The sequence below is a fragment of the Fusarium solani genome, assembly GCF_023522795.1.
Source record: "Fusarium solani strain SB1 chromosome Unknown bctg00000002, whole genome shotgun sequence".
NCBI lineage: Eukaryota > Fungi > Ascomycota > Sordariomycetes > Hypocreales > Nectriaceae > Fusarium > Fusarium solani.
This window is the reverse complement of record NW_027072155.1, coordinates 4907072-4921844: the sequence shown is the minus strand read 5'-3', so window position 1 is coordinate 4921844 and position 14773 is coordinate 4907072. Positions and strand designations below refer to the sequence as shown.

Below are 14773 nucleotides of genomic sequence, written 5' to 3'. Positions count from 1 at the left end.
CTCTCTAAAAGCGATCATTAGGTATAACAGTAAAAGATACAGTTATCAATAGGTGGCAGCATTAAAACCCCACACCGTAAAGCATCGTATCCTACCTATAAATGTTCAGTCTTCCAAGCGACTACACCCCATAATGTACAAGAGGAACCCAAGTCGGCGAAGGTGCCTTTCTGAACTGCTGAATGATGGCCAAAGAAGCGTCTCTGCCCAGCATATCAATCATGTCCTCCATGTTGCCTCTCATTGCCAATCTCTGACTTGCGGTGGCTGTTCCCACCCCTTTTATTCCAGGCTTTCCGGAAACTCTCATCCACTTCGTTCCAAAAGTGGGCTTCTTCCCTTTCGCTTCAACGCGAGTCCTCTTCCTCACCCACCTGCTACCATAGCTCGCAGGCCTCTTCGCAATTCCGCTTCTGTTTCTAGCCGCTCCCATACTCTCCCCTCGTTGTAGCTCGTCTAACCAACGGTTTCGGAGCTTCCGAATTGCCATATGAAGGCCACGGCATACGGACTCACCAGTCATCTTCCCGTCTCTGATGCCCTCATATGTGATCCGGGCCATCTCGACGCAGATTTCATCATTTACCTCTCACAGGGTGCCAATAACATGACGGAATCCTGCTAGTTGACATGCACTGACCAAGTGCATGCTCTCATCCATGTGCCGCTCCTGTTGGATACGACTAGTCCCGCACGCTGAGAGGTACGCGAGAAAGGGGGGTTCTCCTTGAGGTTTAGATTGAGAAGATCAGCGACTCTCAGGGGATCCGATCTAACATCCTCCAGGCACAAGAACCTCTTCAACGGGTCGTCTTGGTTTGTGGATCCATGACCAGCAAAGTGAAAGCTTTGCAACCACGTCATCACCTCCTGCTTCCGCCGATCAGGTTCAACAACATTGAGTCCCATTGATGCGCAAAGACTGCTGACGGCCTTGATTTCGGCACCAACAAAGGGAAGGTCTGAACGTGCCGGGGTCTGTTCCATCGCGACAAGAACCGCGTTGATTGATCCCTCGGGTGATACACGACGCTCGCGCCCACGTAAGATTGCTTTGACAGACGAGCCATACGAGGACATGACTCTGTCAATCACTGTTTCAGCACTTCGTTTTCTGTGATATCCCGCCGCGTGCGGAGGAAATTGTCTAAGAAGGCCAGTAGGAATCCACCACATGTGAGGCCATTCATCATCATCCGAAAGAGCTTGTGTGAAGCCGAGGGCGTCCAGGACCGGGGCCGCGACAGTGTCCCATAGCCATTCGAGAACCTGGGGGCTTCCGCGATCACCAATCAACACCTTCTCTTCGATAGTATGTAGAGATAGCCCGGGCAATGATATGGTCTGGATGCGATCCTGCCGGATGAGAATCGCATCGCAGTGGATCAGGCTGGCGTTGATGATCACAATGGGACCACGGTCTGTGGCGCTCTGCATCGCTGTCAGTCCTGGCGCTCGTAGGAAATCCTTGAAATTGGGAAGTTGGCGTATACGCTCAACAAGCTCATCAAACTCCTTTCCAGCATCGTAGCGCCGCAGGGCCTGACTCTCGCGGGATGCCAATTCATCAGCAGTTTGATTCATGTCGGTCGTTCTCGCAAGCTCATCTTTGAGTCGTTCGAAATTCTGTGCAAGTTCCGGGTGCGCCTCTCGTAAATCCAAGACATCCGTCCGTATATCTTCGAGGGAAGCTCCAAGCAAACCTTGGGCCTGTTCAAGTAGATCCAGGGCAGCGCCGACATCTTCAGACTGTATTGCCACCGCCGCCGCATCAGAGGCCAGGCCAGCAATCTCGCCCAGTGAATTCTGCCTATCCTCGTTGTCGAGAGATCGCCGTGTAAGACGAGGAAGAAGGCCCATGACGAGCTTGGCCGCCTCCAAGCTTTCTTTCCAATCTGGGTTGATGGGCAGTAGAGACATGCAAGCCTAAATATGGCAAAGAGTGGGTGCATTTGGTTGACGTAGAGCCGAGTTGAAGCAGGCGATGGCCTCTTCAACCCCGTCTCCTGTTTTGTTCACTGCACAGGCGGCGAGATGCCCTACCCCAAGACTATACAACTGTTCTCCTCGGTCCGTATGGTTGTATGGGGTGAGAGAAAGTGCCTCCTTTGTCACAGCAATCCACTCATCGACATCTGTAGGCTCAAAGGTCTCCGAGCCCTTCTGGATCAGTCCGTTGGCTAGACTGTGCAAGTAAACTGCTCTGTTGGAATGATCGTGAGGCATCCTCTCAAGTGCAAGCCTGATACATTGAATACCCTCTTCAAGATCAGCCATGTCGTTTGTGATGGTGAATTTGCGCGCAAGCTTGATCCCAAGATCATGTTGATGCCTTGACTGATCTGGGTGGTCGTCTGGGAGTATCTCCATGGCCCTCTTGGAGAGCTGACTCGACTCCTCGAGGTCGGGTGCCGCCTTTGTCCTCAGGAACCTCTGCTGAAGCTGCACTGCGAGGTTTCCCAGCCTCTGAGACAAGACTGTCTGGTTGTTGCTTGGTGTATCAACTGCTTGCCTCGTCAGGGAGATGGCCTCGTTGAGATCAGCTAATGCCCCAGCAACAGCATACCTGCTTGCCAGCAGATGCCCGAGGGCGTTCAAGACAACCCCTCTATTGTCATCGCCGCTCAAGGGCATCGCTACGGCCTCTCCGACGACCCGAATGCCTTCCTCAAGGTCAGCCAGGGAGCCAGTCCTCAGAGATTTCAGCCCAAGTAGGCCCCCAAGATGTTGAAGGAATGAGGGTTTCTGGGATTAATTGTCGATAATCATTGAATCGACGCCATTTTGCACCATCTGAATCGCTCTCTCAAGGTCCTCCATGGCTCCCGTCCTTGAGTATCTGCTCGCGAGCAAATTCGAAATCTCTCCAAATTGTTCCGACCGATCCGGATGATCGTCTGGCATAACCTCCAAGGCTTGACTTGAAGCAGCGATGGCCTTTTCGAGATCGGGGGTTGTTCCTGTTCTCGCGAACTTGTCTCTGAGACGGTGACCAAGCGTTGTCGAGCCCATTAAGAACTGTGGATGGTCTTCTGGCGTCTCATCAATGACCTGCTGAGCTACCGAGATGGCCTCATCCAGGTCATCCATCTCACCAACCAACATGAACTTGTCATTGAGTAAATAGGCGAGAAAAACCAGTCGGTTTATGCGATCCGCCTGATCGCGCTCTGTTGCATCGACAGCTTCTCGACAAACGCGAATGGCTTCCTCGATGCCGACCCTGTCTTTAGTGGCCATGAATTTGTCTCCGAGTTGAGCTGCAAGCGTTGCAAGTAGGTTGCTCCAATCTGGATCATCATCCGACGCAGTCTCAACGGCCTTTCTGGCCTCCAAAATGGCGTTCTCTAGATGGTCCATGGTGGAGTTATTGAAGGCTCAAGGAACTGAAGGCTGGGCGAGGTAAGCGAAAAAGTCTCCCTTGGGTGTTTTTAGCCGAAAAGAAGAAGATAAAAGCCTCACAATGAGAAGATGGTGTCTCGCAACTCATGGAGCCTGGTCTCTACACCCACCCACGGTGCCTAACAGGGCGGGGTCGATACGGAGGCCTACGCCTCGCTTCAAAGCAAGCCTCATCTTGGCTGCTTTCTTTTGCTTACTGAGACAAGAGAGAACAACTGAGACACGGTAAGGCAGCAAGAAAAGGCAGCAAGAAAAGGCAACAAGAAAAGGCAACCGGAAAAAGAGGGTGGGGTTGGGCCAATGTGCAACTGAGGCTTGCTGTGTTGGTGCCAATCATGGTAGGCACAATGTGTAGCCAGCATAGTTGCCGGTCAGCCAGCATGTAATTCCCTCACTATAATCACAATATCACTCTCGATGAGGAATCTGGTGAGCTACGGTGGCTGTCCAAGTCATATTAAAACATGGGCCACGATCTAGATCTTTCGCCTAAGATAGAGCTAGGAGTATTCCCCCTTGAGCTGCAATACCTAATCTGCCTCGGTCTAATGCCATCTGAACTATTGGGACCACCTAGCGACGGATACAAAGCACTCCTCCACCTCAGTCTAGCACTAGCAATATTTCGGGAAATATCATAGCCTTTAGCATCCACACCTATACCTAACCTGCATAGCCTTAAACGCAATTATAAGAGCTAGCATCATCTGTGTTTTTCCCACCATTATAGGTAACCTTCTTGGGGTATAAACAGAGTGGGCGTTCCTTGCCACTTGCAGTACGGCCATACAGGGTGTTGGGTGCCGTGTCTCTCTCAGTCCAGTCAATTAGAGACTGCAGAGACTCGCCAGGATACGCGCCAGCTCCACCAGAGCAATGGCCAATCCCGGGAGCTTGGAAAAATCGGAAATAGTCAGTCGCATTTGGATCGACGGCCAGAACTCGGTTGTAGTACTCCTCTGTTCCGCCCGCATGGATCTGGATGTCGTCCAGGCCGTGCCATACGAGGAGTTTGCTGCCGGCCCTGTGGAAGGGGCGTAGATCCGGGTCGTCCGTGGCCATGAACGAAGCCCACTCTTGAACCGAGACCTGCCAGAGGCGGTCGAACTCGGCAAGAGTCAAGGTCATGGGATCGGCCTCGAGGTCTTTCATGAGGAAGTTCTTGACCCAGTTATTGGCAATGCCAAAGGGTGCCAGATTACAGGTACCATTAGCTTGGCAGATAGTGCTGGCAAGACTACCGCCTCCAGTGATGTTGGTGGTCCGGCTCACGCCGTAGTAGCGCCACTCGCCGTCGACGGTGTGATATCCTGCCCAGGAAGCCTCGGCGGCTGCCACAGCAGCTTTAGAGATGGTGGTTGTGCCTCCCGGGAGGTCGGGGCAGTCGATTGTTTTGCCCAGGACGGAGGAAGCGTTGAACTTGCATGCTTCTGGATCCGTGACATACCCGTCCACGACGCCGTCCAATCCGTCACATTCCTCCAGCGCGGCAGCGGTAATGGCTCGGAACTCACACGGAGCCGGGACGTGCCCCCCAGCTACGTTCCGCATAACCAGCTGCGGCACGATATCGGTGGACAGAAACCTGGCCCAATTGATTGCCGGGCAGCCGCCAAGAAGGCCATGGTATGCGTCTGGGTACCGTTGCGCCAGCATCAAAGCCTGCCGTCCGCCAGTCGAACAACCGTTCCAGTAGCGGTATCGGGGAGGTTTCCCATAGAAGTTTTCGACGACTGCTTTGCCGATAGCCGCAGCATCGCTGAGGGCACGGTACCCGAAGTCAGCGAGAGCTTCGAGGTCCACGTTGCCTGTACTGAGCAAAGCCCAAACATCCGAGTTTTGAACCTCAGTTGTCCGGTTGGCCATTGTGCCCACCGAAACTCCTGCCGATGAAGACACAGTAGCCCAGCCAGACGCGATAGGCGCGAGTACATCAGGGCGCAAGTTCCCCGCGACGAAGCCACTGCCGCCAATGCCCAGCATGCGCTCGTTCCAGCCCTTAAGAGGCAGGTAAACGCCGGTACTGATGGCTCCCTCGGCGTAGCCGGGGTGGCGAGTGGTGACCGTGACATTGCAATAGGACAAGCCAGTGAGGTTACGGTCAACAGGGAATGAATTTCGCATAGCTCCGTCAGGGGCCAGAACGGTTTCGTTAAACATGCTGGTTGCTTGGATAGAAACAACCTCGAGCCCAAAGATGGGTGGGATGTCGATATTCTCTGCTGAGCATTCTTGCGGGGGAGGGCCGTAAGGAGAGGCTTGAGCGAGGCCTACCAAGGAGGTGAGTAAGACGATGGAGGATTTCATCATGATGTGAAACTGAACTGATTTGCCTATTTGATGATGCTGCCCTTACAAGCCTTTATATCATACGGTCGACTATCTTTACCATCCTTGAATTGTAACCGCCTACAGCCCAAGTTGTTCGGGGTATTCCAGATGAGGGTGAGGAGATCGGTTCCAGCTCCCCGAATCATCCAACAGAGCTATGAAGGGGCCTCGGTTATGTTAACTTGATAGTTAACAAGTCAACTCAATCGCCTTCACCTCTCCCCACCTAGCGTGGCCCGGGGCGGATTAGTTCGGCAGGGCATGCACCTGCGATCGGACCGACCAACCCGATCTCGAATGTGTCGGGTACCTCAACCCGATCCTGTACCATGTCTACGATAGGAACCTTTCCCGTATCGTCTGGGGGCGCATAGTCGATTAGTTCATCCACTCACCGAGCCAATGCGTTTGGGAACTACATGCTCGTTCCAGGCCTGTTGTTGCAGACCTATTTTGAACGGCAGACAGTGTCTGTTCTTGTGGGTTTGCTGTGAAGGATGACGGTGGTATTAAGAGCCACCTCTCTATTTTACTCATCTTTATAAATTCCCTTGTGAAGGCTAGTAATTATAAATCACAAAAATGGATCAAGATAGTCTACCAGGTTGCGTGATCCCGGAGAGAATGCCGGTCCCCACTTCTCTATTCCCTCATATCCACAACTCCCAACATCTGATAACCAAGATCTGATAACCATGGCAACAGCCACCTCTCCGGTACGCTAAACCATGAGCCTATGCGCAGAAGTTTCGCCCAAAGTTGGGCTAGGAACATTCCCATTTGAACTTTTACAGCTCATCTGCCATGATTTGCTGCCATCAGAACCTCGTGACTCGAGGAATGACGGTCCGAAGGCCCTCCTCAGCCTTAGTGGCGCGTCAAGGACCTTTCGAGAAATAGCGCAACCTCTGGCATATCGCACTCTCGCGCACGAAGCGATTAATTTGGCCAAACTTGTCAGAACTCTCTCTAGCCGACCAGATCTCGCCGCAGAAGTGAGAGAATTCCGCCAACCTGCGGCGGGTTTCTGCGACGGGACTGCTCAAGAGTTGAAGGTCCTGAGCTCAGTTGCCCATGAGCTGCACATGTTCCATCAAGGGGAGGATATCCTCAGGTTCGGGAGAGGCTCCTCCCAAGATGTGATACTTGAGGATGTCTGCGTGGAACTCGTCATCGCCATGTCGCCAAACCTCGAGACGCTGAGACTCTACAGCCCAAAGAAGGGGACTAATCATGGCAACCAATACCCTCTTCTCTATACACGATTCAGAAGAGTCGGCAAGCTTTCACAACTTCACCATCTTGAGTTAGGGAGAAAGGACACAATCGAGATGCCATTCACTCGCCCCAGCATCGACACCGCCTTGTTGCTCAACGCCACGTCCAATCTGCGGCAATTACGGATACGGGGAGTCACAAACTTGCACGATTCGCTCTTTGGACAAGAAGAATTCGGTCGTATGCACCCGACTCTCGAAAGTCTCCGGCATATTGAACTTCAAGAATGTGCCCTGGAAACTCGTGACTGGGGTGAAATGTTTCTATCCCAGTTGGTGGCCATGGCTCCCAACCTTGAGCATTTCAGATACGCGTCAGAGAACTACCGTTATCCTAATCCTGTGGCGAGACATCTTTCCGTACCGCATATGCTGCGAGCACTGCGCACTCATGATGCAAACCTCAACATCAAATTTCTCGATATCCACCTTGGTGCGTTTGCTCGTTGCAAGTGGCCGAACCGAGGCAACCTCATTTCCATGACCGATCTCGAAGATTTCTCGGCGATACAAACACTCAAACTGGATGAGAACTCTATCTGCCGCTGCTGGGACTCGCCCATCAATATGAGCATGTCTCGCTCAGCGACCGCTTGCTTAACAGAAACGCTTCCTCGTGACATCCGAAAATTCACTCTTCGGGTATTTCGAGGTACAGAATCACACATATGGGGTGATTTGGCCGAGTTGGCGCATAGTCTCTATGAGTTTTCAAGGCTTGCATGTGTCGTCGTGCAAGCCATATCAAAGGGTCATAACGACAGCCAATGGGCCAATTTCAAGGATCAAGTTCTTGAGCAGAAACGAGCCTTGCAGAAGGCTTGGTCAGCGACCGAGGTGCAACTCGTGGTTCAAGTGTTTAGAGACGTTTTACCGAGCGAGGAGAATGGGATCCTGGGGATTCCACAGTAAATCTATGTATCATGAAATCATGTGCTGCTTTATTATGAGACTCTCTTCTTGCTTCAGATAGCTAGACCAGCAGATAAACCCCCTTCTCTATAATCATCCACGCCAAGATATGTATCAAGCTCCTCAAGAAAACCTCCTTGCACTTCTGACCCACCCATGCTGTTTCCCGTCCATGCAAAGCAGTCCCACGCCGTAGAGCCACCTGACGACGAGCCGAGGAGTTTATACGGCCAAGAGTTGTCTGCGGTGCCTGAAACCACAATGTGCAAGTCATCGAGACTCATTAGAGGAATCTCTGACATCTCAAGATCAAGTGCAGCACTGAAATCGTCAGATGCCATCCCATTCTCGTTGGATGCGCTGACGGGGAGATCTGAGAGGTCTGTTGGGATCTGTGCTTGCGGGACAGTTGCATCCTTGGTTGGGTTTTCCTCGATGGGCTCGCCAATGTTTCCAGTTGTCTCCATCCCTTCCATTTCTGAGAGGTCCACCACTCGATCGTCAACGTCTGTCGTTGGCATGAAGTTCGGCACGGCGTCTGGGTGAAGATTCAAGGGCTTGTCCACATGTGAGGATTGCCGCAAAGAGGGGGAAATCGGAATCATCTGGAAGCTTTCCATGGCTGATGCTGAGATCAACCGTCATGGCAAGTCGCAAGTAATAGCTGGGCTGCGTGAGCAGTATATCTGCCCAGTATGCACGAGAGGAGCTGGTGACGCCTTCACTTGACGACAGTCCTGGGAACTGCTGACTGGCAAGTTTTACGACGTGGCATATGGTGCTCATGACCCAATCTGCAATGTAGTAGCGTTGCCTGTAGCTGCTCATTGTTTCGAGGAGGACCTTGACCTGTTGCTGCTTCCGATCAAGAACCTGCACAGCCGTCTGCGAGTGAGCTTTATCATGCCCTGGCCCAAGAAGCTCAACGTCGATCATGTGTAGAGCTAGCGGAAATGCAGTGCACCCGATACTAGACTTTGGTTAGTAAAGATCAAAAAAGGACGGCATGTAACTTACGCAGTCATGGGCAGCCATCGTGTCAGTCCTAGTCGACCCAATTCTAGAAGACAGTCCGTCACGCTTGCTGCTGCACCCTGGAGTTCTTCTCTTTGCGTAATTAACTTGTTATGAGATTCGGGTGTAGAAATAATCCTGCAGCGGAGTATATCATAGTGGCAGAGAGAAAGTCGCGCCGACCTTGTTCTGTTAGCTTATCGCCCTTCGTAAGTGTTACCTCAATAAGGTGCAACTTACTGATAGTACATCTCGACCAGGTTGACAAAGAGGGTTATGGATGAGGTGGAAGACCCTGTGAAATCGCTTTCGTTCGTTCGCTCCAGGATTGTCGATTTAACATCGGCCCATGAACTGTACCACCGGGAAAGTGCCATCTGGCAAAGACCCGCATCGTTCAAGCCTGCTAGCCTTCTAGAGAGAATCCAAGATGGATTGTTATGAAACACGGATGTGACAGTGAGAACATCGGTGAGAATGAGGCAGAGGTCGACCAGCTTTGAAAGTATCTCGGCGTGAACGAGCTTGGTGGTTGGATCGTACACATCAGACCCGTATGACTCGTCAGCCAGATCTGCACTTCCGAGAGGCGGGCAACCGGAGAAGCTGAAGTTTGACTTGGTGATCTTGATATTCTGACGCGAAGTGAGTGGCAATAGCCTGTCGCAGATGATGCAACACCACCAGAGTCGTTTGAGGGTGTTGTGTAGTTTCTGAAACTTGGGGAGCTCGGCAAGGCTCTTGGTCTTTAATGAGAAGTAGCAATGGGCTTTGGCATCACGAGCGTAGGCAATGGCAACTCCGAGCCATATTGAACCCAACGGTTTGTTACCAGCGAGGCAGTGTGGTATCAAGTGGGTTTGTGCCAGAAGCAATGCAGCTTGGGCGATAGAGATGGACGACTTTTCGCAATTGAAGTCGTAGAGAAGCTACCAGTATCAGCTATCGTGACCGAAAAAAGATGGAGCAAAACCTACTTTAGCTCGTCGGTAGAATGCAAGCTTTGCTTGATGGACGTTGCGGAACCCCAAGGACTTGATGGTCTCCAATGACATGAACTGCACTCTTGTCAGATGATGAGGCTCACGAGGGGAGAATGGAGACCTTACCCCGGACGAAACAAACAGGAGTCCCTGCAATACCAGGATGGACATGCGACCCTGGCCTTGTGAGTCTTGTGAATTATATGCTTGCCAGTGGTCCTTCTCATTCAAGATCGGCAGCATGGGATGAACATGCAGAAAGTACTGCTGCATGAACTCATCGAGAGCGGCTCTATGAGGGACGATAAAGCATCCCTGGCTAGTGAGAAAGGCGAGGTCTTGAGGCAGAAGGCTCTTAGTATCGGGAGCTTGTAGGAAAGAATAATCAGGGTGACAGGTTGTTCCGGGTCTTCTGGCTACCCCCGCGGAGTACCGATTGGCATCAACACCAACGTTCATCGAGAAAACATCCGAGTTATTCGCGGCCGTAATTGGATCACGCTGATTGGCAGGCTGAGCATAGTCGGATTGCGCCGAAGGCTTGTTCGTTGAAGGGGAGGCGCATCCCATCAGGAATTGATCAGGTTCCGAGGGCTCTCCGAGGCTTGGGCTTCCGGTCGGATTCGCGATGGATTTCGGAGTCGGGGGGCCATTTCGTGGATTGCGCGACCTATAGAAGCTTCGTAAGCGACGAATCCTAGTTCAAGGGGAGCTTTGGAGCTAACTTACGCCATTCCATGTCGTCGATTAAATGTGCATTGCTTCCCATTGTGTTTGCAGTTGACGCAGGGTTTGGCCGGAGCTTCGAGGATGCACCGGACTTTTCGGAACCGGCACAGATCGCAAGCTCTCGGGACCCGTTTCCTGGTGGCCTTGACAGGCGGCTGCGGTTGCATTGTCGCGAGGGTTCCCAGTCTTTCGGTAAGATGATATCGATAATGGCAGAGACAGGCTCCGTGCATGCGCTGGTTTGACAAGAATGGGCTCAAAGACAAAGACAGGGAGGAAACTGATCCAATGCCCGAGCCTTGATTGAGAAGCAGATCAGGTGTCCACCGCCCGCGAAGGATCCGAGACCAACTGCCGATGGACCCTCCCCCACAAATCCCCGCAAATACAATGGTTCTAGCGAGATTCTTGGTGTGTGTGCTCGTTCGGCTGGGCCGGTGTCGCGGAGGCGATGGGGGCTAGACCTCGCGGGGAGATGGACTTGGTCGCTACATGTGGCTCAGTTGCTGTGCCTCTCGAGTGCTGCAATCGACATGTTGTGTTGTGGCGTCCGATCGAGGATATACCCTCTGTTTGGCGGAATCCAATTCCACCAGTCGCGTCATGTTCCCCGCGGCTGATGCAACCGAGAATGAGGGTATCGAGATGATATCATGCTTTTTGCGTCCATTTCTCCTCTAAGAGTGATTTCTCTTCTTGTTCTGTGCCTTGTTCTACAGTCGCCAATTGGCTTCCATCCTCAAAATGTCCTCCCAGAACCTCCCGCCTCGACTCAAGGAGTCTCTTGAGGCGTCCAAATGCGAGTACCGCCAGCTCGGTAAATCCGGCCTCCGAATCTCGGTCCCGATTTTTGGATGCATGAGTTTTGGTGATAAGCGAACTCTTCCTTGGGTGATTGGAGAAGATGAGGTCAGTTAACTAAAGGCATTCTGTCGCTCTAACTGACTGTCTCCATCGCAGGCGTTGGCGCTGCTCAAGGCTGCATATGATCGTGGACTCAACACGTGGGACACTGCCAATGTCTACAGCAATGGTGCATCGGAGGAAATTGTCGGGAAAGCTTTGAAGAAGTTCCAGATACCGCGATCCAAGGTCATCATCTTGACCAAATGTCGTTGGGCCGTGGGAGAGGAGCCAGGTAACATTTCTCCCCAGCCACATTTTCGTAGTCAGCGTTTGATACTGACATGATGGCAGAGGCGCGCAACTTTGTGTATAGATCCGAGTTCGATGCTTCCAAGGATTACCAGAACCAGTTTGGCTTGTCCAGGGCTGCCATCTTCAACCAGGTCGAGGCTTCCTTGAAACGACTCGACACCGACTATATCGACCTCCTCCAGATCCACCGTTTCGACGAGAGGACCCCAATTGAGGAGACGATGAAAGCCCTGCATGATCTCGTCCAGTCCGGAAAGGTGCGTTATATCGGTGCGAGTAGCATGTGGGCCACCCAATTTGCGAGGATGCAGTTCGTAGCCGAGAAGAACGGCTGGACCCAGTTCGTCAGCATGCAAAACCATTACAACCTTCTCTATCGCGAAGAAGAGCGTGAGATGAACCGTTTCTGCAACGACACTGGCGTGGGCATCATTCCCTGGGCACCTCTTTGCAGAGGCCATCTAGCCCGACCACCTGCACAGTTTGGAACCACAGAGAGAAGCAAGGGAGAGAAGCAAAGCTCGGGCGAGCTCTCTGAAGTAGACCAAAAGATTGTTGGGCGAGTCGTCGAGTTGGCCGAGAAGCATGACTGGGCAATGGCTCATGTTGCTCTGGCCTGGATCAGCAAGCGGGTGACTAGCCCCATCATTGGTTTCAGCAGTGTTGAGAGGATTGAGCAGGCTATTGGGGCAAGAGGGAAGGAGTTGAGTCCTGAAGAGGTGACTTATCTTGAGGAGCTGTATCAGCCCAAACAAGTCAGCGGCCACGCCTAGACTCTAAAGTAGAAAGGGACACGGAGAACAATAATCACCCCAAGTTGGATTGTGAATGACTATATGTTATGTCGTGAAGTGAGGGCTGGAGGGCAAGGAGACAACACGAAAGTAAAAACATTCCCTTTTATCTGCCTGCCTGTATAACAGTCACTGAGTTTGTTCCGAAAGCGGTGAGACTTTTGTGTCAAGGAATCATGATGTGCATGCATAACTTGACAAGATGCTTTTCCAGAACCCACCTGTATCTAAACCATAGTACTTGACTTTGCAAAGGGGGATTGTACATACTTTAAATATGCTCACCCGTGGCATTCAGTAGTTTCTAGCCTGAATGGGTGCACGAATTTGCTCTTTCGGTACGTGGGCCGCATCTCGGTCGGTAGTTGACTCGGCAAGTTGATCGGCACGACCCTCGGAACCTAAGCCTATTCAAGAGGGTGAACATTGAACAGCCGTCAGCAATCTCCAAACTGCGAGTGAACCCTCTTGAAGCTTTACTCAAGATCCATCTCAATCTTATCGACTTTGTCTGTCCAGTATTCCGTCAAAATGGATTCGCCCATTCCCCAAGTTCAAAAGGCGGCGTTGATTGAGAACCCTGGAGAGAATGCGCAAATTCGTATCCGGTCGGATGTACCGGTCGGAGTTCCTGGTCGCCACGAGATTCTTGTCAAACTCTCTTTTACTGGTGTCTGGTAACAATTACTGGTCCATACAACCCTCTGCTAGAAACGGTGGTTAACAGATATGACAGTGGATCCGAGATTCGAGCCTTGTCTGGGTGGGGATCTTACAATCCTGTTGTAGGACATGAGGGAGTGGGAACCGTCGTCAAGGTCGGCGACCAAGTTGACGCCGCCATGTTGAATAAAAGGGTGGGAATTAAATGGCTCTACAGCGCCTGCGGGCTTTGCAATGCCTGCAAGAGAGGCTTTCCAAACAACTGTCCGAAGCAGGTCAACACGGGCCGTCATGTCCCGGGAACATTGCAGCAATACATGATAGCCGATGCCAGATATGTTACGGAAATTCCCAACGACCTGCCTGGAGAAGTCGCGGCACCGCTTCTCTGTGCAGGCCTCACCATGGCTGGTGCTGTATCAAAGCTTGATGCATGCCTGGCCGAGAACGATTGGGTGGTCATATCTGGCTCGGGAGGTGGACTTGGTCATCTAGGTGTTCAGATCGCGAGCAGATTGAGGGGATTCCGGGTCATCGCAGTCGATTCCGGCAAGGCCAAGCGGGAGTTGAGTCTCGAAAGCGGTGCTCACGAGTTTATTGACTTTGTCGAAGAGAATGTCGAGGAGAGAGTCAAGGAACTTACTGGAGAGGGAGCAGCAGCTGTTGTGGTGGTCTCGGGCTCTGAGCAGGCCTTTACCATGGCTCCAAACTTGGTGCGAAACATGGGACTCATCGTTACTGTTGGCCTCCCGAGGAACGACTTTCACGTTCCCATCGGTGCGTCTCTGCTATCAGCTCGTGGTATGTGCACTCAATCTTTGACCATCAAGTCTAGTCACGCCTGGTTTGCTAACAATGCTTGAAGGGCTCACTGTCACCGGCGTGGCAGTAGGGACGGAGGATCAAATGTTGGAGCTTCTTCAACACGCTTCTGACAAGAAGATCTTGCCAAAGGTTACCGTGGTTGGTTTTGATCAGGTGGGGACGGTTTTGGAGGGCCTCAAGCGGCAAGACATAACCGGAAGAGTCGTTGTGAAAATATCCTAAACCCTTGGCCTCGCGAAGCCCACCGCAGCCCAAGGTCTAGGATTATTGTATTATTTTCGACAATCTGTTGTTAAGTAGAAGAAGTGCACTTAATTACACCGATGCAAGGATATCTCGAACCTATGTCTTCATGTATTTTCCAGGAACTCGCTGGCATTCAAAGCACGTTGTATTCGCCCTTACTCAATAGTCTTATTTTATATAATACTCATAATAGCTCAACTCCATCTTGCGATGTGTATCTGCAATCTCCGAGGCCCTTGAATTCGCTATTCAGTTCACTTGCCCAACTTCTTTGAGGTCAGAGTATTCTCCGTCATGCGAAGACACGGGAAATATGTTTGAACGGCATAACACTAAATGAACTTCAAATCTTTATCAAATCTTCCATAAAATCTTGAACTAGTTAGATACATTCTTGCATGACCGCTTATGACCAGCTTCTGCGATGCCATCTTATGCA

General features: G+C 51.7%; 7 protein-coding genes across 7 annotated transcripts; 3 read left to right on the top strand and 4 right to left on the bottom strand.

Moving 5' to 3' along the window:
- Positions 1-621: 621 nt before the first annotated feature.
- Positions 622-3360, bottom strand: MRS44_005521 (uncharacterized protein; the record flags this gene model as incomplete). The annotated part of the gene is made up of 3 exons (XM_065622641.1): positions 622-1926; positions 2044-2745; positions 2791-3360. The coding sequence occupies 3 exons, from the start codon at positions 3358-3360 to the stop codon at positions 622-624; spliced, it is 2577 nt and encodes an 858-aa protein (XP_065478713.1).
- Positions 3361-4080: 720 nt separating this feature from the next.
- MRS44_005520 (uncharacterized protein) lies at positions 4081-5712 on the bottom strand (the record flags this gene model as incomplete). The annotated part of the gene is made up of 1 exon (XM_046279198.2): positions 4081-5712. One exon carries the CDS (start codon positions 5710-5712, stop codon positions 4081-4083), a length of 1632 nt encoding a protein of 543 aa, XP_046123774.2.
- Positions 5713-6461: 749 nt separating this feature from the next.
- MRS44_005519 (uncharacterized protein) lies at positions 6462-7922 on the top strand (the record flags this gene model as incomplete). The annotated part of the gene is made up of 1 exon (XM_046284438.2): positions 6462-7922. The coding sequence occupies one exon, from the start codon at positions 6462-6464 to the stop codon at positions 7920-7922; it is 1461 nt and encodes a 486-aa protein (XP_046123775.2).
- A 53-nt stretch (positions 7923-7975) lies between these two features.
- MRS44_005518 (uncharacterized protein) lies at positions 7976-8398 on the bottom strand (the record flags this gene model as incomplete). The annotated part of the gene is made up of 1 exon (XM_065622640.1): positions 7976-8398. One exon carries the CDS (start codon positions 8396-8398, stop codon positions 7976-7978), a length of 423 nt encoding a protein of 140 aa, XP_065478712.1.
- Positions 8399-8423: 25 nt separating this feature from the next.
- MRS44_005517 (uncharacterized protein) lies at positions 8424-10815 on the bottom strand (the record flags this gene model as incomplete). Its single annotated transcript, XM_065622639.1, has 6 exons — positions 8424-8892; positions 8940-9074; positions 9177-9865; positions 9914-9994; positions 10046-10589; positions 10649-10815. 6 exons carry the CDS (start codon positions 10813-10815, stop codon positions 8424-8426), a joined length of 2085 nt encoding a protein of 694 aa, XP_065478711.1.
- A 577-nt stretch (positions 10816-11392) lies between these two features.
- MRS44_005516 (uncharacterized protein) lies at positions 11393-12579 on the top strand (the record flags this gene model as incomplete). Its single annotated transcript, XM_046271885.2, has 3 exons — positions 11393-11557; positions 11609-11786; positions 11846-12579. The coding sequence occupies 3 exons, from the start codon at positions 11393-11395 to the stop codon at positions 12577-12579; spliced, it is 1077 nt and encodes a 358-aa protein (XP_046123777.2).
- A 552-nt stretch (positions 12580-13131) lies between these two features.
- Positions 13132-14310, top strand: MRS44_005515 (uncharacterized protein; the record flags this gene model as incomplete). Its single annotated transcript, XM_046278018.2, has 3 exons — positions 13132-13277; positions 13337-14064; positions 14129-14310. The coding sequence occupies 3 exons, from the start codon at positions 13132-13134 to the stop codon at positions 14308-14310; spliced, it is 1056 nt and encodes a 351-aa protein (XP_046123778.2).
- Positions 14311-14773: the final 463 nt, after the last annotated feature.